Here is a 27,544-nt window from a genome sequence, read left to right as displayed (position 1 = left end):
AAAATATTTTCTTACATACAAACTATATCCCTCCACTCCCTGCCTATTCATATGCCTGTCTAAATGCCTCTTAAACTTTGCTATCGTAAGAGTTGTCCAATGGGGCAGTAATTAATGAAATTGGATTTCGAGTTGGATCGGGGCAATTTTTTTATTGTGTGGAAAATGGCAGTATTGTAACTGTCGTGGAGCAGTGGGCCAAATTGCAGTGAGATCTGCAAAGCAGACTGTCAATACAATGTAGACGGAATCCCCATATTATGGTGCAGTGCTTTCCTAGAAAAATGTCAATACTGTGATTTTCCTTAACACAAAACTACTTAATTTGCACATGCATCAAGAAATCCAAATGGGAAAAAAAATTATTATTTTGTAAGAGTAAATTTTATTCAATATCTCAAAATTTTGGGTCACAATCGTGAATTCAGTAAAGATAAATTTCTGTTATCTGAATTACTGTAACAAGAGAATTGCCTTTATCCATGGCCTTTGCTGGAAGTAGTCTTCTCAACTATTTCTCAATATATGTAAAGCCAACCTAATTGGCTGCAGATTGGCTTCTGTAATAGTGGACTTTCAAGAAGCATGGATGGATTTCATGGATCATCCATTCAAGTGAACTGCAATGCTGGAAATGTTAAAAACAAAAAAAGTGCTGAAAAACCTCAACAGCTAAGATAGCATTTAAGAAAAGAAAAACAGAGTTAACACTTCCAGTTGTGTGTCTTTTATCTAACAAAACTCTTCCCAAAAAATTTGCCTGACTTGCTGAGTAATGCCATTTTTTTAATATTTTGGAATGATAACTCCACACTTCTGGCCAAACATGATTGAGGATATTTCAATCTTTCCTTTGGTACTCAAATGGCTCTGACTAGATATGGGAATATTTTATGAGTCAACTGTTCCTGTTAGCTGTTTAACTGTTCGCTACCATTCATCACTGGATGTAGAAAGACCATGGAGCTTCAATGTGATGTTCTATGAAATCACTTAATTTGATCTATTGCATGCTGTACTTGCTGTTCAGCATGTTTGTGGCCTTATACTATAGATTCACTAAGTTAGCATCTCATCATGATCATAGAGCACTAAAATACCCTTCTGCCCATTATACCTATGCTGACCATCAAGTACCTATCTGTACAGATACCATTTACCATCATTTAGCCTATTATACAGAGGCTATTAGTGTTTGTCCAGATGCTTTTTAAATACTGTTAGGAACCTGCAATCACCATCTTCTTGGGCAGTGTGCTCCAGACTGCAACCATGCACAGGTGAATAAGTACTTCCTCACATCCTCTCTAAACCTCTTTGTCTTCATATTAAACCCATACGTTCCAGTTTTATCAACACGCACAAGATGCTATAGGAATTTAGTATGTCACATCAACTGTTTATTTCTTACATAACCACATGTGCTTCCAGTCTTATTACACATCTGTCATGGAGAAAAGTTTCTTACCATCTACACTTTCAATACTATGTAATTTACTCTTTATCAGGTTTCCCCATCCCACTCCCAACAATCTTCTGCTCCAAGGAAAACAAACACAGCCAATCCCAAGTCTCTCATAAATAAAACATTCATGCTGAATCTTATTTGCACCCTGTTCTGTGCAATCCATAGGAGGAGTGTGTGGGTGTCAGCAGTTGGAATGGGTGGAAGAGGGAAATAAATAGGGTGATGATGACTGAAGGAGGAGAAGGTAGAATTAGAAGAGAGAGAGAGAAGGGACTGAGTGGGAGCAACTTACCTGAAATTGGAGAATTCAGTTTTCACGCTGTCAAGTCGTAGACTACTCAAGAGGAATATGAGGTGCATTTCCTCTAGCTTATGTTTAGCCTTGCCCTGGCAGTTAAAGAGGCCAAAGACAGATATGGCAGTATGGGAATAGAGAGGAGAATTAAGATGGCCAGCAACCAGCAGCTCAAGACTGCCATGGCAGATGGACTGCCTCCCATGGGTTCCCCTCTCCATCACCCTCACTTCATTCCATGCTCCGTATTCTTCTCCATCAAATTTCATCATCTTCAGTCCTTTGCTACTTGCCAGTCACTATTTCCACTTTCCCTCCTCGATTATCAATTAGAATCATGGAGTAATAGAAAGGTACAGCCCAGAAACAAGTCCTTGGCCCATTTAGTCCACACCAATCCATTTGAAATGCCTACAATCTTAGTCATAACAGTTCATTTCACTCCACAGTTGTTGCCTGGACCACTGATACCTTCCAGCATCTTTTTATTTTTACTCCAGATTCCAGTATCTACAGTGTCTGAACTTTGAAGAAGCCTCGGAGACATGAGAATGCAGAAGCTGGGGGCCTGATGTGATTTAATAGATGCATGAGAATATGGGCCACAGAGCATGGGACCACATTGGAGGAGATTCCCCTGTGTCAATGGGAACATGAGAATGGAATGTCAAAGCAAGCCTGGTAACTGAGGCCTTCTATTAGCTCTCCTGATTTCTTTCTTAAGTGTTTTCTTTCATTCCTTATACTCCATAAGCACCTCATTTGTTCCTACCTGCCTATTCCAACAATACATCTCCTTTTAAATGGAATGCAGAAATCAGGGCCATATCATGTCAAAGGGAGTAAGGGAACCAGAACCTTGGAGTGTTAATGGAGTGCAGGGATTTGCACTCAGTGAATCAGATGCTGAACCATCCTGTTTTCTGCACAATAGATAATGGATTAATGGAGTTTTACTGTGATCAAGAACAGGATTGCATTTATGTACTTTCATTTCCCAAGTTCCAAATGTAACGCGCTGAAAGGTTTCACTGCTAATGTAATGGCTTCTTTGTAATGTTCACTGCTGAAGTAACGGTTTCTCTGTAGCAGCAATGTTTGGGTTATGGCTGGAGATAACAGGATTGTGGGATGCATGTTAGCCAATCAGAATTTTGTTGCCGTCTTGTGAATTTGGAAGCAGTTGATTTTGCGGGCTTTTGCCACAGAGAGAGAGGTGAAGAGAGAAGACCTGAATGGAGAGATTTGGTAGACTGCCGGAGGGGGTGGACTTGGAGTGAGGGTCCAAAGGACAGCGACGATCGGAGGAGGTCGATGGGGACCAATCAGCCTATGAGTAAGCTCCAACTTTGTGCACGGACTGTTTAATAAGATTGGGCCCTTTTTTAAATTTCATTTCTCTACTAACCATATAGTCAAAGTAAAGAGTTATAAAGCTTAATCGTTTAATCGCATATTGTGTACTGTTTGTTATTTCAGGGTACTGATTTGTAACAGGGGACACATGGCGCAGCATCCACCCAAACAAGATTTCTTAAGTTTGGCCAGGTGGGGGGGGGGCGTTATCACCCCCTATAAGCGAGAGTTGCACAAGCAACAGTCAACTTGTGAATGGGCCTTACACTGAATAGCCACAGAACAAAGTTTGTCTATCAAAATGCCTCGACTGTCCTCCAACGAAAAATGTTCACAAAGCACGAACCATTTCACTTTGTGTATTCACCTCTCATCAAGGCTGACACTGATAATGAAATTCACAACAGCCTGCAATGGACCAACACAGATTTTTGCTGATCGAGGAAAGAGCATCAGGAACTCAAATACTTATCTTCCAACATGGTTCTGAGACCTGGCCTACTGCAGTCAGCATCAAGTACACAAGAGAAACCACCAAAATCCTTCAAATTTACTAGAGGGGTAAACAAACTCCGTCCATGTCCTCTACCAGAACATTGCCCGAGAATGGAGAAGTCGACTAAAAGTGGTGGATACTGGCCAGTCCATCATAGGAAAACTCTTTTCCACAATTGAGCTTATCTACAAGGAACACTGCCACAAGAAAGCAGCATCCATCAGCAAGGACCCCCACCATCCAAGGCATTCTCTCTTCTCACCATTGCCATTAGGAAGGAGGCACAGGAGCCTTAGGTCCCACATGACCTGATTCAAGAACAGCTCATATCCGACAACCAAAGTTCAAAGTTCAAAATACTTATTATCAAAGTATGTAAACTATTTTCAAGCTTCAGATTTGTCTCCTTACACACAGCCACAAAATAAAGAAATCCAATAGAACTTATTAAAAAAAAGAAAACCATCAAACACCCGACATGCAGAAAAAAAACAATTTGTGCAAACAATAAAAGCAAGCAAAAAACATTAAGAACTAAACTTCAGAAAAGTGAGTCCAGAGCCACAAAACCAGTCACAGCCGATCCAGGGGCCTGTTAAGTTGCAGGCCACAAACTCAGTTCAGAACAAAGACGCATAAACCTCAACAAGCAGCAAGCTGAACACCGGCCAAACCCTCGCCCCCAGCCCCAACACCCTGGCATTTTTAATCTGGTCCAGTGCTTAAACTGGCCAAACCTCAGGTCATTCCTTGCTCTCGGATCTGGACCCTGCCACTTCGATATGCTCTTGGGCCTGGGCCCTGCCACCCGGCCTTTCCATTCTGGCCTGGCACTTAAATCAGCCAAACAGTGGGTCATTCCTCACTCTTGGTTCCAGGCCTGCCACCTCGACTCTGCTTTGCCTCAGTTCTACTTCAATTGCCTCCAAGTCCGCTCCAGCAATGGCATACGTTGGCTCACACCAAGGTCTCAGATCAAGCCCCACTGCCTCATTTTGGCTTGTACACGCCATGCCACAATCATCCTGCACCTTCAACATTTCAGTCCACACCACAAAAATGGCAGGTCATAGAGCTGTTTCAATAGCTCAGCTCCAAAAGGGAAGTTGCGAACAACTGATTGCAGTGATCATTTGAGTAATGAAGTAGTTTGCTGCGAACATTGTATTTCACAAACCCCACCCTAAAACGGAAAATCAGACTCCTGAACCTCTGTGGATAACTTCACTCACCTCACACTGAACTGATTCCACAATGTATGGACTCACTTTCAAGGACTATAAACTCATTCTCAATAATCAATAAATCAATATTTAACTAATTATTTGTATTAGCACAGCATGATTTCTTTTGCACATCTGTTGTTCGTCATTCTTTGTGTGTAGTTTTTCATTGATTCTATTGTATTTCTTCGTTGTAGTGTCAATGCCTGCCATGGGTTCTCAGGGTAGTATAAGGTGACACATACATACTTTAAATTTATCTTGAACTTCAGAATCAGAATCAGATTTAATATCACCAGTATGCGTCATGAAATTTGTTAACTTAGTGGCAGCAGTACAATACTAATGTAGATGAAATAGAAAAATGATAACATAGAAAAAATGTTAATCAATCACAAATATATAAGATGAATATGGTCCTACAAGGTGAATTTAGGGAGTTAGGAGAGAAACTAACAAGTAGGACCACAAAGGTAATAATCTCTGGATTACTACCAGTGCCACGTGATAGAGTAGAAATAGGAGGATATTTCAGATGAATACATTGCTTGAAAAATGGTGCAAGGGGGAGGGATTCAAATTTCTGGGGCATTGGAGCCAGTTCTGGAGGAGGTGGGACTGGTACAAACAGGACGGTCTGCACCTGGGCTGGACTGGAACCAATGTCCTAGGGGGAGCATCCGCTACTGTTGTTCAGGAGGATTTAAACTAATGTGGCAGGGGGATGGGAACAAGTGCAGAGAGACAGAGGCGTGTAAAATGAAGGTAGAAGCAAAAAGTAGTCAGATGAAAAGTAAAAGTGGCAGGCCAGCAAATCCAGGGCAAAAATCGAAAAGGGCCACTTTTCAACATAATTGCATAAGGGCTAAGAGTGTTGTAAGAGCAAGCCTGAAGGCTTTGTGTGTCAATGCAAGGAGCATTCGTAACAAGGTGGATGAATTGAACGTGCAGAAAGTTATTAATGAATATGATATAGTTGGGATCACAGAGACATGGCTCCAGGGTGACCAAGGATGGGAGCTCAACATTCAGGGATATTCAATATTCAGGAGGGATAGACATGAAAGAAAAGGAGGTGGGGTGGCATTGCTGGTTAGAAAGGAGATTAACGCAATAGAAAGGAAGGACATTAGCCGGGAGGATGTGGAATCGATATGGGTAGAGCTACATAACACTAAGGGGCAGAAAACGCTGGTGGGAGTTGTGTACAGGCCACCTAACAGTAGTGGTGAGGTTGGGGATGGCATTAAACAGGAAATTAGAAATGCGTGCAATAAAGGAACAGCAGTTATAATGGGTGACTTCAATCTACATATAGATTGGGTGAACCAAATTGGTAGGGGTTCTGAGGAAGAGGATTTCTTGGAATGTATGCGGGATAGTTTTCTGAACCAACATGTCGAGGAACCAACTAGAGAGCAGGCCATTCTAGACTGGGTATTGAGCAATGAGGAAGGGTTAATCAGCAATCTTGTCGTACGAGGCCCCTTGGGTAAGAGTGACCATAATATAGTGGAATTCTTCATTAAGATGGAGAGTGATATAGTTAATTCAGTAACAAAGGTTCTGAACTTAAAGAAGGGTAACTTTGAAGGTATGAGATGTGAATTAGCTATGATAGACTGGCAAATGATACTTAAAGGGTTGACGGTGGCTATGCAATGGCAAGCATTTAAAGATCGCATGGATGAACTACAACAATTGTTCATCCCAGTTAGGCAAAAGAATAAAGCAGGGAAGGTAGTGCACCCGTGGCTGACAAGGGAAATTAGGGATAGTACCAATTCCAAAGAAGAAACATATAAATTAGCCAGAAAAAGCAGCACACCTAAGGACTGGGAGAAATTCAGTGTCCAGCAGAGGAGGACAAAGGGCTTAATTAGGAAAGGGAAAAAAGATTATGAGAGAAAGCTGGCAGGGAACATAAAAACTGATTGTAAAAGCTTTTATAGATACGTGAAAAGAAAAAGATTGGTTAAGACAAATGTAGGTCCCTTACAGTCAGAAGCAGGTGAATTTATCATGGGGAACAAGGACATGGCAGACCAATTGAATAACTACGTTGGTTCTGTCTTCACTAAGGAGGACATAATTAATCTTCCGGAAATAGTAGGGGATCGAGGGTCTAGCGAGATGGAGGAACTGAGGGAAATACAAGTTAGTAGGGAAGTGCTGTTAGGTAAATTGAACGGATTAAAGGCAGGTAAATCCCCAAGGCCAGATGGTCTGAATCCCAGAGTGCTTAAGGAGGTAACCCAAGAAATAGTGGATGCATTAGTGATAATTTTTCAAAATACTTTAGATTCCGGATTAGATCCTGAAGATTGGAGGGTGGCTAATGTAACCCCGCTTTTTAAAAAAGGAGGGAGAGAGAAACCGGGGAATTATAGACCAGTAAGCCTGACATCGCTGGTGGGGAAAATGCTACAGTCAGTTATCAAAGATGTGATAACAGCACATTTGGAAAGTGGTGAAATCATCGGACAAAGTCAGCATATGTTAGAAACAATTTAGATCCTCTGAGATCTTGACACTCAGAAACTTGAAATTGCTCACTCTTTCCACTTGTGATCCCTCTATGAGGATTCGATTATGTTCCTTCGTCCTCCCCTTTCTAAAGTCCACAGTCAGCTCTTTGGTCTTACTGAAGGTGAGTGCATGGTTGTTGCCGCAGCACCACTCAACTAGCTGGTATATCTTGCTCGTTTCTGTATATTTTCTCCTCTCCATCTGAGATTCTGCCATCAATGGTTGTATCATCAGCAAATTTATAGATGGCATTTGAGCAAAACCTAGCCACACAGTCATGGATATAGAGAGAGTAAAGCAGTGGACTAACTACACATCCCTGAGCTGTTAGTGTTTCGAGAGGCTCATCATGAGGCACACAAAGACCCTGCTGCCCCCCTTCACTGGATCCCCTGCAATTCGCATATTGTCCCAACCGTTCAATAGACGACACCATCGCCACCACCCTCCACCTGGCCCTCACCCACCTGGACAAAAAAAAGACACATACATTTGAATGCTGTTCATAGACTTCAGTTCAGCATTCAACACAATCATTCCTCAGCACCTGATTGGAACGCTGAAACTGCTGGGCCTGAACACCTCCCTCCGCAACTGGATCCTTGACTTCCTGACTGGGAGACCTCAGTCAGTCCAGATCGAGAGCAGCACCTCCAACACCATTACACTGAGCACGGGGCCCCCCAGGGCTGTGTGATCAGTCCACTGCTGTTCACTCTGCTGATCCACGACTGTGCAGTAATACAGAGCTCGAATCACATTATCAAGTTTGCCAATGACACGACCGTGGGGGGTCTCAACAGCAAGAATAACGAGTCACCATACAGAGAGGAGGTGCAGCGGCTAACAGACTGGTGCAGAGCCAACAACCTGTCTCTGAATGCAAACAAAACAAAAGAGATGGTTGTGGACTTCAGGAGAGCACGGAGCAACCACTCTCCGCTGAGCATTGATGGCTCCTCCGTTGAGATTGTTAAAAGCACCAAATTTCTTGGTGTTCACTTGGCGGAGAATCTCAGCTGGACCTCAACACCAGCTCCATAGCCAAGAAAGCCCAGCAGCATCTCTACTTCCTGCGAAGGCTGAGAAAAGTCCATCTCCCACCTCCCATCCTCAACACATTCTACAGAGGATGTATCAAAGCATCCTGAGCAGCTGTATCACTGCTTGGTCAGGGAATTGCATTGTCTCAGATCACAAGACCCTGCAGTGGATAGTGAGGTCAGCTGAGAAGATCATCAGGGTCTCTCTTCCCACTATTACAGACATTTACACGACACGCTGCACCCGCAAAGCTAACAGTATTGTGAAGGACCCCATGCACCCCTCACACAAACTCTTCTCCCTCCTGCCACCTGCCAAAAGGTACCGAAGCATTCGGGCTCTCACAACCAGACTGTGCAAGTTTCTTCTCCCAAGCCATCAGACTCCTCAATACTCAGAGTCTAGACTGACATCTACATCATTTAGTATTATATTGTAATTTGTCCTCTACTGTGCCTATTGTCTTGTTTATTAATTATTGTACTGCCCTGCACTGTTTTGTGCACTTTATGTAGTCCTGTGCAGGTCTGTAGTCTAGTGCAGTTTTTATGTTGTTTTACATAGTCTAGTGTAGTTTTCTGTTGTTTCATGTCGCACCAGGATCCTGGAGGAACGTTGTTTCATTTTTACTGTGTACTGTACCAGAAGCTTATGGTCGAAATGACAATAAACTTGACTTGACTTGATTGTCTATGAGGAGGAGATATTATTACCAATCCACAGAGATTGTGGTCTTCCGGTTAGGAAGTCATGTATCTAATTGCAGAAGGAGATACAGATTCTATAGATCATCGATCAGGAGGGTGGGAATGATGGTGTTAAACGCTAAGCTATAGTCAACGAACAGCGTCCTGACAGGTGTTTGCATTATGCAGGTGGTCTAAGGCTATTTGAAGAGCCAATGAGATTGTATCTGTCATAGACCTATTGTGGCAACAGGCAAATTGTAGTGGGTCCCGGACTCAGAAGACAACATCAGCTACATGTACAAGTCAGGTTATTCACATCCTCAACTCCAGAACCCAAAACAGAATTCTGTTCTGAGCTCTATCTCAGGAAAAAATTACCAAAATAGACTGAGAAAGAATTAAAGATTATTTCACTAGTGTCCATGGGACTCACATCTTTGAAGTTTTACTAAGAGACCACATTTTTACAACAGAATTTAACTTTAAATATCTTCTTAATCTCCATCTTTCCAATTACCATAGAATACTGTACCATTGGGCCAGACTGTTAACTTTGTTTATCAGTGAAACATAAAAAAACAGATAAATGTGCAAGTTTTTTTTCTTTTATAAGTGGTAGTCATTTGAATGTTGCATCAGGAAAGCTGTTACTGAAATCAATTCTGAATTACTTACCTGAGTGACCAGTGGCTCTAGTAACTGTTCAACCGTCACAGTCCTTATTTCCAGACTTTTAGGATCCCATTTTAGCAGAATAGGTGAGGTTGCAGTTGTCATGGTTTACTGAAAAAAGAAAATTGACGTTTTATAGACAAAAGCAGGAAAGCTTAGCTTTAGAAGTTATTTACCAAACAAATCTGTAATATTATATTTAATAATTAAAAACAAATATTGTTAAGTTACACTTTCAGGTAATACAAGGGAAAGCAATAAGAGTTCAGAATAAAGTGTTACAGTTACAGAGAAAGTGTAGTGTTGGTGGACATAAATGCAAGATCACAACAAGGTAGATTGTGAGGTCAGAAGTGTATCTATTGTCCAGGATAAATGCTGTCCTTAAGCCTGGTGGTACCTGCTGTATCTTTTGCCCAAAGGGAAGGGAGAAGAACGTCTGGAGTGAGTGAGGTCTTTGACTATCCTGGCTGCTTTACTGAGGCAGTGAGAATTGTGAACAGAGAGCATGGAAAGGAGGCTGGTTTTCATGATGTGCTGAGGTGTGCACACAACTTTCTACCATTTCTTGCAGCCATGAGAAAAACAGCTACCATACTACACCATGGTACAGTACAACAAAAAAAAAATCAGTGAGTGTCAAGGGAACTTGCCAAACATCCTTAACCCCCTGAGGAAGAAACAAGTGTGGTGAGCTTCCTGGCTATAAGTTGACATTTATCTACAAATTTGCCATTAACACAACTGCTGTAAGCAGACTATCAGTTGGTGACAAGGGGGCATCCCTATCGTTGTCCTACACACACAGAGAGTTTGTAATGGAGGTCCAGCCTGACCACCCACTCCTCAACATCCTTGTCTCTGAACCCCAAACTGACCCCTAACCCCTCTCTCTGGCCCCAAATCCATTCCTACGAAAGTTAAAAAACATCAGCTTCTGGGCCACAACCGCATCAGAGACTGCAGCTAGAAGACATCCTGAACAGAAGAATTATTGGAATTTTTTGTTGTAGTTGTGAGTGCTGGCCTACCTACAGTACGTATGAAGCATTCAAGATATACCACCAACAAATGTATTTGCAAAGTCCTTCAAATTCAGTGGAAGGTTAAACAAACCCGGTCAATGGAATACTGAAACTTAAAAAAAAGTTCTTTTAATTTAGCTTTACAGTTCCTTCACAAAAGCACGAGGCATCTAGGTATTAACCTTTCCTCAATGACCACTGAATGTACTTTGGGAGACAAAAGTTTATTTACTTTATTTCTGTTTCTGTGAAACTTTCCTGCTCCCACTGAAACAACTTACTGTGTCTCCTAACTTAGCGCCATCTCTCCGTAGGAATATACAATTTTAAGCAAAGCTAAAATGTTTCAATTCCCTGAAATAAAAAATATTGCCTTTGTTTTTTGTCCCATGTCACCACTTATATCAATCTATGATCATATGATATAGGAGCAGAATCAGGCCATTTGGCCCATCGCTTCTGCTCCTCCATTTCATCATGGCCATTCCATTTCCCTCTCGGCCCCAATATCCTGCCTTCTCCCCATATCCCCTCATCTGCTGACTCTCCACAGCTGCATGTGGCAACAAGTTCCACAGAGTCACCACTCTCTGGCTAAAAAAATTCCTCCTCACCTCTTTTCTAAAAGGATGCCCTCTTTTCCGAGGCTGTGTCCTTGGTGTTAAACTCCCCAACCATAAGAAGCATTCTCTCCACATCCATTCTGTCAAGGCCTTTCAACATTTAATAGGCTTCTATGAAGTCACCTTTCTTTCATATGACAAGCATTTCAATCCTGGAATCATTTTTGTGAACCTCAGATAAGGAGCCCAAATCTGCTCAAATGAGGCCTCACCAGCGCTTTATAAAGCCTCAAAATTACATCCTTTTATTTATATTCTAGTTCTCTTGAGATGAATGCTAACTTCGCATTTGCCTTCCTCACCATCAACATAACCTGCAAAGTAACCTTTAGGGAATCCTGTACAAGGTCTCCCAAGTCCCTTTGCTGCTCAGATTTCTGAATTTTCTCTCCAGTGTCATTCAAATAATTCAAGTAATTATTCCACATTTGATAGCAATTTGTCAAATCTACCTATGGTTGCTTTATTTCTGACTAACTTACAGAATAATTGAGTATAATTTTCAATGTTTCAGTCAAAAAAATACTTTGTAATCAAGAGGACTATGGAAATCTTAAGCAATACATTTTCAGTCTCATTTTTTTCATGCTCATTTCCACCCCAGTGGATTAATTTTTACCTTAATCCACTATGTTTTGCACTCTATTATGAAACCTTGTACTAGATCGATTCCAGACCTTGATTCATTTTGTATAGCTAATATTTTGTTCCCTTCACTATTTATACAATGCCAAAAATGAATTAGAATTGGTGTATTATTATCACATGTACTAAGGTCCAGTGAAAAGCTTGCCTTGCATACAGATCAAATCATTACACAGTACATTGAGGTAATACAAGGTAAAAACAATAACAAAATACAAAACAAAGTGTAATAAAGGGAATTCACAGAGCAGATAGACAATAAGGTGCAAGATCATTACTAGGTACAGTAGATGGTAGAAAATAAGATTAAATATTAGCTTTTTTGTCACATGTACATCGAAACATGCAGAGAAAAGTGTAATTTGTGTGAATGAACAACCCAGTCTGAATATGGGTCGGAGGCAGCCCACAAGTATCGCCATGCTTCCCGTGCCAAAGCAGCATGCCCACAACTTACTAACCCTAACCTATACGTTTTTGAAATGTGGGAGGAAACTAAAGCACCTGGAGGAAACCCACACAGTTACAGTGAGCACATACAAACTCCTTACAGAGTGGCAGGAATTAAATCTTGATTGCTGATGCTGCAAAGCATTATTACTACTACGCTGCCATGTGACAAAAGGTCAAAAGTCCACCTTATCATCCAACTGAACCATTTAATTGTCCTAAAACTGCAGGGTAGAAATTCTGCTTGGGTCTGGAGATATATGCTCTCAGTCTTTTTTATCTCCTGCCTGATGGAAGAATGGAAAAGAGAGACTGTTCAAAGGTTCACTTGATTATCAAAGTATGTATGCAGAATACAACTTTGCGATTTGCTTTCTGCAGATAGCCATAAAATACCGAAAACCACAGAGGAAGTTGAAAGAAAGACATCAATCCCCTCCTATGAAAAGAAAGAGAAACAAAAACACTCAAACCCCAAACCTCCCCAACCCCTCTCTTCCACAAGAACTAACAGATCATCCACATGGAGAAAAAGTAAAAAAATCAAACCCCAAACTCTCAGCCCACCAATAGGCAACAAGAAAGAATGGGCAAGAACATGAAAAAATATATAGAACTGAAAGAGGCCAATATGAAATACAGTTCAGAGAGAATTTTAGTAACCTCTCCAAGAGCATCGGGACTCAGCAGTCCCTCCAACACAAGCAACTCGAATTAGTGGGCCCTCCAAAGGCAGCAACTCAAACACCTCTCCGAGGCAGCAACTTGAACCAGCGACACTGCTCGCTCTCCTCTGCATTTACCTCAATGCTTCAATCTTCCTTGATAGTTTAATCGGCAAGAAATGTAGTCCATCGTGCCCCTTCATTTTGTCTTTGAGCTTCTTCTCGTGGTAGTTCATGCTCACGTTTCTCTCCTGAAGATTTCTGAGGGACAGCAGAGCGCTCTCTCATTCGATTGAACTACAGACTAAGTCACAGGCTCCAACAGTTTCAAAAACAAAATTAAGATCTAAAGAATAAATAGAGGACGTAAAAAACTAAAATGTTTGACTATAAATGTCACCCGAGGAATCGTTGTTCGCCGACACCATCTTGACCTGAATGTTCAGGGTGTGGGAGGTCTTTGATTAGGCTGGCTCTTTACTGAGGCAGCAAAAAATATAGACAGAATCCATGTAGGGGAGGCTGATTTCTGTGATGTGCTAAACTGCTCTCTGCAGTTTCTTGTGATCACAGACAGTTACCATACCAAGCCACGTATCCCGATAGGATGCTTCAGAATCAGAATCATATATATCTTCTTCTTCGGTCGTTCATCGAAATCAGGTAATGACGTCAACTCCATTTAACGGTGAGATCTTTGATGACCATACAGTCCTATCCTGAATCCACAAGCTCTATTGCAAGTATATATATACACTATCATTGACATATAATGTGCAATTTCTTGTTTTGTGGTAGCAGTACATAGCAATACATTAAATATATTATAAAGTACAATAATACATAAAAATAGTGAGTACAAAAAAAAAACAATAACAGTGCAAATGTATTCATGTTTTCATGGGCTGTTCAAAAATTTAATGGCGGAGGGGATGAAGCTGTTCCTAAAACATTAAGTATGCATCTGCAGGTTCCTGTACCTCCTCATTGATGGTAGTAATGAGAAAAGGGCATGCCCTGGGTGTTGGTGGTCTTTAATGATAGATGTTGCCTTTCTAAGGCATCATCTTTTGGAGATGTCCTTGAAGCTGGGAGTAACCCCATCATCACAGCTTGTATATAAATATATTTAATTCACCAGCCACTTTCTTAATTGTAGATAATATTCTTAAGAAGATTATTGCACTTTGTTAGGATATTCCTTGACTGATAAAGAGCATGAAATGCAACAGGGATCAGATAGTTATGTTTGTCTGGGTCTCAGAGTCATCTTCAGCTTTGGTATTCTTTTGGATACAAAAGGTGATATCAATGGACAGTCACTGTTCCAAACAATGACTTGCATAGAAACTGCTTCACATCTGTTGTTTCTTGTTGCTCCATGTTTTGCCTTAATGATAACTTGAGTTCAGTAAAAAAAGAGTTGAAGATTGTGAATGGAATAGAATTATTCAAAGCATGTTATTTTTCCCGTCATGTCTGCCACTGTCTAAAAGGGTGGAAACCAGCCTAATAACTCTTTTCAGCTTTACGTCAAAAGTCCTGAAGTCATACTTAGTCAAATACACATTCATGGACTTATAAATGGAACAAAGCTCCCTTCAGTAATGAGCTCCAGGTGATTACTACTCTCTGGCGGGAAAATAATTTTGCTCAGCTCTCCATGAGTCCCTAAAGGACTTGATCAGGACTGAGTCAAGGAATTTTCAATGTATCCCATACACCTTGGATTCAAGCATTCCCCTTTGCTGAAAGTAAGTGGAATTATAAGAAAATCTGTTCAGTATGAAAATAAGACCATAAAATATACAACATAGGAGCAAAATTAAGCCACTCAGCCCGCCAAGTCTGCTCCACCATTCCATCATGGCTATGCCTCAATCCCATTCTCCTGACTTTTCTCTATAACTTAATGCCCTTACTATGAAAAAACTATCAAACTCTGGTTTAAATATATCCAATGACTTGGCCTCTACTGCCACCTGTGGTAATGAATTCCACAGATTCACCTCCCTCTAGCTAAAGAAATTCCTCCTCATCTCTGTTGAAAAGGGATATCCTTCTACTCTGAGGCTGTGCCCTCTAGTCCTAGAATCACACACTATAAGAAATATCCTTTCCACATCCACTCTGTCCAGACCTTTCAAATATTCAACAGGTTTTATTGAAATACCCCCATTCTTCTAAACTCCAGCGAGTACACAGCCAGAGCCAACAAATGCTCCTCTTATATTAATACTTTCATTCCCAGAATCATTCTCATGAACCTCCCCTGGACTCTCTCCAATGTTGGCACATCACATCTTAAGCAAGGGGCCCAAAATTGCTCACAATACTCCAAGTGCAGTCTGACTCTTATAAAGCCCTAGCATTACATCCTTGCTCTTTAATTCTAGTCCTCTCAAAATGAATGCTAATATTGCTGCCTTCTTTACCACCAACTAAACCTGCAAGTTAACCTTTAGAGAATCCAGAACAAGGACTCCCAAGTCCCTTTGCATCTCTGCTTTTTGAATGTTCTCCCCATTTTGAAATAGTCTACACCTTCATTCCTTCTACCAAAGTGCATGACCGTACACTTCCATTCATTATATTCCAATGCCACTTCTTTGTCCATTCTCTCAATCTGCCCAAGTCCTTCTGCAGACTCCATGCCTCCTCAACATTACCTACCTGTCGACTCATCTTTGTATTATCTAAAATTGGCCACAAAGCAACCAATCCCATCATACAAATTGTTGACATATAGTGTGAAAAGAAGTAATCCCAATACCGATCCCTGCGGAATACTACTTTTCACCAGCAGTCAAACAGAATAGATAATCTTTATTCTGACTCTTTGCCTCCTGCCATATAGCCAATCTTCTATCCATGCTGCTATTTTTCTTGTAATACCATGGGCTCTTATCTTATTAAGTAGTCTCATGTGTGGCACCTTGTCAAAGGCCTTCTAAAAATCCATGTAAACAGCATGCACCGACTCTCCTTTGTCTATTCTAAGTATTACTTACTCAAATAATTCAGACAGATTTGTCAGGCAAGATTTCCACTTGAGAAAACCATGCTGACTTTGGCCTACTTTATCATGCACCTCCAAGTAACCCAAAAACTCATCCTTAATAATGGACTCTAACATGTTCCCAACACTGAAGAAAATTTCTTCATCATTGGGATGTATCTATACTACGCGTTCTGAACTGCCCCAGTATTCTAGATACTACTGTTCTGCCATAATCCCTGCTAGTGCCCCCTTCCAATTAACTTTGGCCAGCTCCTTTCTCATGCCTCCGTAATTCTTTTTACTTCACTGGAATACTGTTACATCTGACTTTAACATCCCCCTCTCAAGTTGAAGTGGTGAATTCTATCATATTATGATCAATGCCTCCTAAAGATTGTTCTATCTTAAGCTCCCTAATCAAATCGGTTCATTATACAATACCCCCACAATTTCCTTTCCCCTAGTGGGCCTAATCAATAGGTGCTCTAAGTAGTCAACCAGTTGACATTCTACAAATTTGTTCTCTTGGGATCCCGCACCAACTGATTTCCCCAATCTACCTGTATATTTAAATCCCTAATGTCTATTGTAGGATGTGGGAGCGTAATTAAGCCATTTGGTCCAGCGAGTTTGCTCAACTGTTCAATAGCAATGCAGGGGTTCAAACTGAGTGAGAGGAATGACAAAAGAGTAAAAGACAGTGGAGAGGTATTGGGTGGGCAATAGTTAAAGCCAGCTGCACCTCTATGCATGACAAAATAGACACTATATCCAAACAACAAAGGGACGTGTAGCACACATCATAATGTCAATGATTTGGCTGAAAGAACTCAGGCTATATAGCTAAATTTGCAGACGATACAAAGGTAGGTGGAGGTCAGGTAGTGTTGAGAAAGCAGGGTGACGGCAGAAAAACAGATTGGGAGAATGGACAAAGAAGTGGGAGATTTTACATCGCGTTAGAAACATAGAAAATAGGTGCAGGAGTAGGCCATTCGGCCCTTTGAGCCTGCACCGCCATTTATTATGATCATGGCTGATCATCCAACTCAGACCCCTGCACCAGCCTTCCCTCCATACCCCCTGATCCCCGTAGCCACAAGGGCCATATCTAACTCCCTCTTAAGTATAGCCAATGAACTGACCTCAACTGTTTCCTGTGGCAGAGAATTGCACAGATTCACCACTCTCTGTGTGAAGAAATTTTTCCTAATCTCGGTCCTAAAAGGCTTCCCCTTTATCCTCAAACTGTGACCCCTCGTTCTGGACTTCCCCAACATTGCGAACCATCTTCCTGCATCTAGCCTGTCCAATCGCTTTAGGATTTTATACGTTCTTCAATCTTCTAAATTCCAACGAGTACAAGCCCAGTTCATCCAGTCTTTCTTCATATGAAAGTCCTGCCATCCCAGGAATCAATCTGGTGAACCTTCTTTGTACTCCCTCTATGGCAAGGATGTCTTTCCTCAGATTAGGGGACCAAAACTGCACACAATACTCCAGGTGTGGTCTCACCAAGGCCTTGTACAACTGCAGTAGTACCTCCCTGCTCCTGTACTCGAATCCCCTCGCTATAAATGCCAGCATACCATTTGCCTTTTTCACTGCCTGCTGTACCTGCATGCCCACTTTCAATGACTGGTGTATAATGACACCCAGGTCTCGTTGCACCTTCCCTTTTCCTAATCGGCCACCATTCAGATAATAATCTGATTTCCTCTTTTTGCCACCAAAGTGGATAACTTCACATTTATCCACATTGAATTGCATCTGCCATGAATTTGCCCACTCACCCAACCTATCCAAGTCACCCTGCATCCTCTTAGCATCCTCCTCACAGCTAACACTGCCACACAGCTTCGTGTCATCCGCAAACTTGGAGATGCTGCATTTAGTTCCCTCATCCAAGTCATTAATATATATTGTAAACAACTGGGGTCCCAGCACTGAGCCTTGCAGTACCCACTAGTCACTGCCTGCCATTCTGAAAAGGTCCCGTTTATTCCCACTCTTTGCTTCCTGTCTGCTAACCAATTCTCTATCCACATCAATACCTTAACCCCAATACCGTGTGCTTTAAGTTTGCACACTAATCTCCTGTGTGGGACCTTGTCAAAAGCCTTTTGAAAATCCAAATATACCACATCCACTGGTTCTCCCCTATCCACTCTACTAGTTACATCCTCAAAAAATTCTATGAGATTCGTCAGACATGATTTTCCTTTCACAAATCCATGCTGACTTTGTCCGTTCATTTCACCGCTTTCCAAATGTGCTGTTATCAGATCTTTGATAACTGACTCCAGCAGTTTCCCCACCACCAACGTTAGGCTAACCGGTCTATAATTCCCCGGTTTCTCTCTCCCTCCTTTTTTAAAAAGTGGGGTTACATTAGCTACCCTCCAATCCTCAGGAACTAGTCCAGAATCTAACGAGTTTTGAAAAATTATCACTAATGCATCCACTATTTCTTGGGCTACTTCCTTAAGCACTCTGGGATGCAGACCATCTGGCCCTGGGGATTTATCTGCCTTTAATCCCTTCAATTTACCCAACACCACTTCCCTACTAACATGTATTTCGCTCAGTTCCTCCATCTCACTGGACCCTCTGTCCCCTACTATTTCTGGAAGATTATTTATGTCCTCCTTAGTGAAGACAGAACCAAAGTAATTATTCAATTGGTCTGCCATGTCCTTGCTCCCCATAATCAATTCACCTGTTTCTATCTGTAGGGGACCTACATTTGTCTTTACCAGTCTTTTCCTTTTTACATATCTATAAAAGCTTTTACAGTCCATTTTTATGTTCCCTGCCAGTTTTCTCTCATAATCTTTTTTCCCCTTCCTAATTAAGCCCTTTGCCCTCCTCTGCTGAACTCTGAATTTCTCCCAGTCCTCAGGTGAGCCACTTTTTCTGGCTAATTTGTATGCTTCTTCTTTGGAATTGATACTATCCCTAATTTCTCTTGTCAGCCACGGGTGCACTACCTTCCTTGATTTATTCTTTTGCCAAACTGGGATGAACAATTGTTGTAGTTCATCCATGCAATCCTTAAATGCTTGCCATTGCATATCCACTGTCAATCCTTTAAGTGTCATTTGCCAGTTTATCTTAGCTAATTCACGTCTCATACCTTCAAAGTTACCCCTCTTTAAGTTCAGAACCTTTGTTTCTGAATTAACTATGTCACTCTCCATCTTAATGAAGAATTCCACCATATTATGGTCACTCTTACCCAAGGGGCCTCTCACGACAAGATTGCTAATTAACCCCTCCTCATTGCTCAAAACCCAGTCCAGAATAGCCTGCTCTCTAGTTGGTTCCTCGACATGTTGGTTCAAAAAACCATCCCGCATACATTCCAAGAAATCCTCTTCCTCAGCACCTTTACCAATTTGGTTCACCCAATCTACATGTAGATTGAAGTCATCCATTATAACTGCTGTTCCTTTATTGCACACATTTCTAATTTCCTGTTTAATACCATCTCCGACCTCACTACTACTGTTAGGTGGCCTGTACACAACTCCCACCAGCGTTTTCTGCCCCTTAGTGTTACGCAGCTCTACCCATATCGATTCCACATCTTCCCAGTTTATGTCCTTCCTTTCTATTGCGTTAATCTCATCTTTAACCAGCAACGCCACCCCACCTCCTTTTCTTTCATATCTATCCCTCCTGAATATTGAATATCCCTGACCGTCGAGCTCCCATCCTTGGTCACCTGGAGCCATGTCTCTGTGATCCCAACTATATCATAATCATTAATAACAATCTGCACTTTCAATTCATCCACCTTGTTACAAATGCTCCTTGCATTGACACACAAAGCCTTCAGCCGCTCTTTTACAACTCTCTTAGCCCTTACACAATTATGTTGAAAAGTGGCCCTTTTTGATGCTTGCCCTGGATTTGCCTGCCTGCCACTTTTACTTTTCTCCTTACTACTTTTTGCTTCTACCCTCACTTTACACCCCTCTGTCTCTCTGCACTGGTTCCCACCCCCCTGTTGTGAACTAACCTCCTCTCGCCTAGCGTCTTTAATTTGATTCCCACCCCCCCCCAACCATTCTAGTTTAAAGTCACCTCAGTAGCCCTCGCTAATCTCCCTGCCAGGATATTGGTCCCCCTAGGATTCAAGTAATGGTTATAGTAATGTTTTTCACTTTGGTAGAGGGAATAAAGGTGTAGACTATTTTCTAAATAGAGAGAAAATCAGAAATCAGAGGTGCAAAGGGACTTGGGACTCCTCGTAAAGGATTCCCAAAAGGTTAACTTGCAAGTTGATGGTAAGGAAGGAAGATGCAATGTTACCATTCATTTCGAGAGGATTAGAATACGAAAACAATGATGTAATATTGAGGCTTTATAAGGCATTGCAGTATTGAGAGTAGTTTTGGGTTGCTTATCTAAGAAAAGATGTGCTGACATTGGAGCGGGTCCAGAGGAAGTACATGAGAATGATTCCATGAATGAAAGGATTAATATATGAGGAATGTTTGATGGCTCTGGCTTTGTACTCATTGAAGTTCAGAAAAATGAGGGAATATCTCATTGAAGCCTATCAATTATTGAAAAACTGAAAGAGAGTAGATGTGGAGAGGATGTTCTCTACAGTGGGTGAGCCTAGGACCAGAGGGAACAGCCTCAGAACTGAGGGACGTCCCTTTAGAACAGAGATAAAGAGGAACTTCTTTAGCCATAGGGTGATGAATCTGTGGAATTTATTGCCACAGACAGCTGCGGAGACATTGGGTATATTTAAAGCAAAGTTTGATAGGTTCTTGATAAGTAATGACATAAAAGGTTATGGGGAGAAGCCACAAGAATGGGATTGGGAGGGATCAGCTACGATGGAATGTTGGGAGTAGATTCAACGTGCTGAATGGCCTAATTTTGTTCATATGTTTTACATATAACAAGTACCAGGCTGAATATACCAAATAGAAAAGAATTATGAAAAGGAAAATAAGATGGGCAAAGGGAGCAAATAGGAATAGGAAGTAGCATAAGAGGAACCAAGAAATGTTCTTGTAAAAAGATAAAAAGGTCGATTCAGTTTGATTATACATACAGTCAGAGGGTTTGGCAGAAATACAAAATTAATGCTTTGGTATTTCCCCAAGGAGAATACTGCCAAAATTTTGGAGGATATAATGGGTGAAATGAAGATTGACATTTTGAAGTTTGGCAATGCTTAAATTCAATGCCACCTTGTCTGAACAGGATGTATCCTGAATTGCTAAAGGGAAGGAATCTGCAGAGAACTGAAGGTCATGGCATAATTTTCAAAACCTTCCCACATACGTGGGAGGTCTTGTAGTTGAATGTAACAATTGTGACTTAGTTCAAAAAGAGGTGCAGGGATATGCACAACAACATGCAACAACATTGTAACAATTTCCCATAATATGATGAAGTGAAAATACTGTACAGTATTAGAAACATGGAAAAATAATGAGGCACTTAGAAAAGTATGAGCTAATTAAAGAGAGCCTGGGTACATTTAACTCTTCCATGGATAGTCCCAAGCTGGCTGAGAAAGGAGAAGGGTTGGGCACAGGACCAACAGAATAGAACGCTGACTGTAGCTCCAGACACCTCATCTGTAGGAGAGGAAGGACAAGATGGGCTTCACCTTGGAAAATCTTGAAAGACTTCCCCAGGACAGAGAACCCTGGAGATCTGGTGGCCTATGCTTCAGTAGGAATGATGGGCTTAAGACAGAGAGAGACTTAAAAATATTCTGCACAATTCCAATAAGAAGTGTTATGCAGTTAAATATTGGTAGAATCCAGAACACAGCAACTTTGCATACATTAACAATATGAAAGTCTGGATTTGAAATTTAGGCAGATTTTTATTTCTAATACAAAATCCTGAGTAAACACATCAACAGAACTGCAACATGCAAAATTCATCAGCTGTGAGATTATCAATCTCACTAAGCTGAAAAATAAGAAGTCTTATTCACTTAGAGCAGTGGTCCCCAACCACCGGGCCGTGGACCGGTACCAGGCTGCAAAGCATGTGCTACCGGGCCGCGAGGAAACGATATGATTTGGCAATATGAGTCAGCTGCACCTTTCCTCATTCCCTGTCAAGCCCACGGTTGAGCTTGAACGCACACGAGGTCATTACGCACGCGTCATGCATGTCAGCACAGAAAGATCAACTCCTCGAGCTTGCAGTTGACGGTGAGCTGAAAAGTATGTTTGACATAGCATCTCTGCCGGCATTCTGGATCAAAGTCAAGGCTGAATATCCTGAGATAGTCATGAAAGCACTGAAAACGTTGCTTCCATTTCCAACATACCTCTGCAACGAAAACTAAGTTGCAGAATAGACTGGACATAAGGAACCTCCTTCGAGTATTGCTGTCTCCTATCACCCCTCGATAGGGCCATCTTGTTGCAGGGAAACAAGCCCAGGGCTCCCACTGATTCAGCGATATTGGTGTGTTGCAATTATTTTATATGTTCATATTGGGAAAACATGCACTGTGTGTTTAATATCCAAATGTTACTTAAATGTTATGATACTATTCACTTGTAAGTGACTTATATAACCATATAACAATTACAGCACAGAAACAGGCGATCTCGGCCTTTCTAGTCCATGCCGAACGCTACTCTCACCTAGTCCCACCGACCTGCACTCAGCCCATAACCCTCCATTCCTTTCCTGTCCATATATCCATCCAATTTTTCTTTAAATGATAATATCGAACCTTCCTCTACCACTTCTGCTGGAAATTCGTTCAAAACTTACTTCAAGCTCCCCTGTCCTCCCCTGATAATTGACTTATCACTATATTCATGCGAGGAAAATATGTGCTGTGTATTTTTGTAATTTTAAATTTATTAGATAAACCCTTTTAGAAACGAAATTGAGTGTATTAGCCACTTATCACCTATATTCCAGTCATGATTAACAACCCCACCCCCCAAACAGAATCGTCAAAAACGATTTGTAGGAAGAAAAAAAATCGGCACGTACACGCATGCGCACATAGGTGCCCGCGCAAGGCTTCATGGTCATGGTAGTCTTTTTCGGGGTAAACACAATGTACTAGACTGCTACTCTTGTCTGTTGGCAACCCTAACCACCACCCCCGCCGGTTGGCCGGTCCGCAAGAATATTGTCAATATTAAACCGGTCCGCAGTGCAAAAAAGGTTGGGACCCCTGATTAGAGAACAATTAGGCTTGATCATCCATTCTACTTAATCAGCAAAAACTCAAACAGCATTGTTTGCCCTCACTGAAATCTGTGATGTTCTGTGAAATCAAATACAGCCCGAAACATGTGCCTGGCCAGTTTTTGTTAAAGAATGTGCTGGTAGGGTTAATATTGGTGAAATAGTGCTTGTGGTACACCTAGATTTCCAGAAGCCCTTCAATAATTTGCCATACAGAGGTTGATAAGAGCACAAGGAATGGGAAGCAATTTATTAGTTATGGATTGAAAATTGCTTAACACAGAAGCAAAGAGGGGATTAAACATCTTTAATATATGAAAAGCGGCATAGATATCCTCATCCACAAATTACTGAAAGTTAAAGTGCTGGTACAGTAAACAATTGGGAAGGCAAAAGCTATTTTGGCTTTTGCTACAAGACAATTTATGTATAGAAGTAAAGATGCCTTAATGTAGTTACAGAGGACTTTGGTGACACTGGAGCTGAAAGATTGTTTAGCTTTGGACTCCTAATCTGAAAAATGATATACCTACCTCAGAGAGAATGCAAGAAAGAATCACCATGTTGCCATACAAGGAGACCTAGCAGCTATTGTCTGGAGTTTAGAAGAATGTGAAGTGAATTCTCAACCCATTGAGAAGCGTCAGGCCATTGTTTCCTGCACTATTACTGATTTCTGCACCTCTGGCGAACTTTCATCAGCAGCTTCCAACCTCATATTTTCCCGGGACTGTAACTGCCGATTTTTACCTCCCACCCAAGGTCCACAGATCTCAACCTAGGCACACTGAACTCGTGCCTGCATCCCTCGACAACATTTTGCCTTTGATTCAGTCCCTTCCCATCTAAATCTGTGGCATTTCACTTGGTCTCCATTATTTCAACTTCCAGTTCTCAGCCCTGACTGTCTTATTTTCACTATGACCATCCAGACCCTACACACTTCCACCCCAAATCAGAAAGGCCTTAAGGGTCTCCACTAAAAGACCTAACCTGTTCCCTCCACCCCTACCCTCACCCTCCTCCATCTCTTTTGGTTCCTCAAACTTTCTCCAAACCAAAGGTGCAGCTGTGAGTACCTGCAGGAGCTCCAGCTAAACCTGCCGTCCAGCATCTATGTCCACGTTCCAAGCCAACACTGGTAACACTCCCCAAATCTAACTTTAAAGTCTCAGCCCAAAATCCAACTATTTATTTATCTCAATAGATGCTGCCTGATCTGGTGAGTTCCTCCAGTATTTTGTGTGTACTGTTCAGGATAGATACATAGGGGATATTTCCCTTGGCTAAGGTACTTAAAATTAAAGTTCACAATCACAACATAATGGATAAGGCATTTAGGACTGAGGTGAGAACAAATTTCTTCCCTTGGGGTGATGAATTTTTGAAATTTGCTATTTCCTAGGGCTGTGGAGAGTCTGTCATTGTTATTTCAAAAAAAAGAGATCAACGAATTTCTGAATATTAGGTGAAACAAACACGGGGATAGTGCAGGAAATTGGAGATTAGGTGGAGGACTAGTTATGACCTTGTTCAATGGTGGAACAGACTCAACTGCTCATGCAAATGAAGGTCACAAAAACTCATAGCTTTCTGGCCTCAGGGTCAATCCAGGCTACCAATAATGAACTTTCCCAACAACTCAAAGTTTGTTATTTATTACTGTTTCAGGAAAATCAGCTAGGTTCCACACTGAAGGATGAAAATCATCTACTTCAGTTCTAAGGGGTAAGCAGTGATTTGATGGTGCTGTAAACTTCTGCAAATGAAAAGCATTACACATCTGTTCCAACACAGTCTTTCCTGAGAACCTACTGCAGTATGTTGTAGAAGCAGCAAGAACATTGTAATTGTTCTAGAATAATGAAACTGCATTTCAATTAGTTCAATAATATTTACATGAATCTTTGAGTATGTGTACTAACATCGCAAAATTCACAGGCATGGTAATTAATAACATGCCAATGTTACGAACCCCGTAACTAGGTCGCCAAACCAGCAGAAATGGACCACTCGTTGAAGTCTGGATTACTAGGAACTAATAAAGTTTTATTAAAGAAATAAGTAGCACAGTACTCTAATCGTAAGAATATGAATGCAACAGGTTAGCAATGATAATACACACATGTACACAGAACTAGGGTAATAGGAATCAAACCAAGCTCTATCACAGTCTAGGGGTAAAATGATCAGTCTTAAGTGACGCAGAGTTCAGTTCAGCTTAGTACAGTTCGCAGTAATCGCTGTTGTGCCGTTGAGGAGAGATGGGGCGGGGGGGAATGCAATTTGATTCAGGCAGACCTTTGATGTTCTTCACAGTTGGTTTCAGGCGGACCCTTTTATGTCTTCTATCCCACTGTGGTCACCGACTGTGACTCCTCCGTTCTGGATACGACCATTCTTCCACGGTGAACCCGACACCCAGGCAAGGGCGGACACACACACCAGGTTCCCACCGATCGTACCTTTACACCCTGTGAGTCTATGGTCGGTTCCCAGAAACCGGACCTCCAAACTCCACCAACTTGTGGGGGCACACTGCTCTTCCAGGGTCTCGTTATCTCGTGATCTCGTGGTGTGTCCTGTGCCTTAGTGAACCTGTTCTTTTTATCCCCCTGCTGGGGTATCGCCTGTCCATCAAACTTCAAACAGTTCAGGTTCAAAGCAACCGGTCTGTCAATATTCTGAATTGTATTTCTTTTCCGTTAATCCCTCTCTCCTCTCTTATTAGCATTTTGAATGTTCCTCCATTGTCTCTCTTATCTCTCCAATTAGCATCAATCGTCCGATAGCTTGGTTTGGTGTCACACCAATAATATGATGAACAGCTTTTAAAGTTGGTTGCTAGAGAGATGTCACATCATCAAGCATATTTTTCAGATAATTCTAATAATTCCAATTCCAATAATTAATTTAGCAATTAAGAATTTTGTTTTCCCCAAATGCCAATATTACGACTACTGTTTGTATTTATGAGAGATATATATAGACACAAATTATAGTACGTCAGACAAAATTTCAATAGCCTGGTGATTGCTCCATAGCTAAAGTTGTAATGTACAGTAAGGAAGATGGAGGGCAGGAATACATATTGATTGTCAAAAGTGGAAATTTAAATTTAATACTGGTGTATGAAGCTGCTCATTTGACAAAAGGAATGGAGAAACAAACACTAAAAACTGTTTTAAGCCAGCTGTTGTGCAAAGTAAATCAAAATTTTATGTGTGATAATGATGACATTGATGTTATTGCATATCATTCCAGAAATATAAACTCATGAAGTGACACACATCTGAAACAGGTCCTTTGGCCCACTGAGAAATAAATATTTGTGATGAACTCCTCTGCTCTTCTTTAAATGATATCCCAAGAGCTTTGAGATCTACCAGAGGAGGTCAGATAGATTCAGAAGATCACATCTCTAAAGGGGAAGCACTACTCTCGATACTGAACAGTTAGATTAAGTAAATTCACAAGGTTAGAATGCTACTACTGAGTCACAAATGACAAAAATGAAGGAGAAGTTAATTTTCACCTCATGTAAAGAGATTCTTTAACTTTCACACTACAGTGTACTATAACATGACATCTGGATTGCCTACAGCAAGAACAATATAATGTATTTCATACTAATTATTTGATCATTAAATTCCTGCCAAGATACAAAGAGCAAAAACATTACACCATGAAACATATAGTATTATTTATATACTAAACTACATTATATGCCCCTTTAAACCTACAAGATGTAATTATTCTGTATTCAGGTCAGTGTACTTAAGGTATTCATGTGTCAGAAAGCAAAACAATAATGAGGGTTTTAAGTATAATTAACTTTACAAAGCATTGGAATTTTCAGCTCCAGGACAAACTTAGTCATCTTTAGTTAGTTTTACTGATATTAAAAGCTCTGTTCTATGGCACACAAAGGTACTTAATTGAATCTTGTTAATTAAGAGGCAGCCCAGCCATTCATTTATTGTGATCCCTCCTTCACCACACACATTCTATTGGCCCAGCTGTTCCACCACCCAATCCCTCTTTTATCCTCACTCCCTCTGAAATGCCAGATACCAGAGTAATCAAGTTCTAAAATGCCAGAAAACCAAACTTTACCTGCACTATTAAAAAAATATAAAATGTCATGAAGATCCAGGAGA

The 27,544-nt window shown here is 41.2% G+C and overlaps 1 protein-coding gene across 1 annotated transcript in view; it reads right to left on the bottom strand.

Annotated features, from left to right (window-relative positions):
* Nucleotides 1-27,544, bottom strand: part of ctnna2 (catenin (cadherin-associated protein), alpha 2) — a 1,317,235-nt gene that overhangs the window by 1,180,948 nt on the left and 108,743 nt on the right. The window contains exon 2 of the mRNA XM_063047106.1: nt 9,776-9,883. Within this exon, the coding sequence (XP_062903176.1) occupies nt 9,776-9,877 (102 nt within the window). The 5' untranslated portion in view covers nt 9,878-9,883. The remainder of the gene's footprint in view (nt 1-9,775; nt 9,884-27,544) is intronic.

Source organism: Mobula hypostoma, chromosome 4 (assembly GCF_963921235.1).
Source record: "Mobula hypostoma chromosome 4, sMobHyp1.1, whole genome shotgun sequence".
In the NCBI taxonomy this organism is placed as follows: Eukaryota; Metazoa; Chordata; class Chondrichthyes; order Myliobatiformes; family Myliobatidae; genus Mobula; species Mobula hypostoma.
Note: the sequence above shows the minus strand (reverse complement) of the source record. Positions and strands in the feature narration are given on the sequence as shown.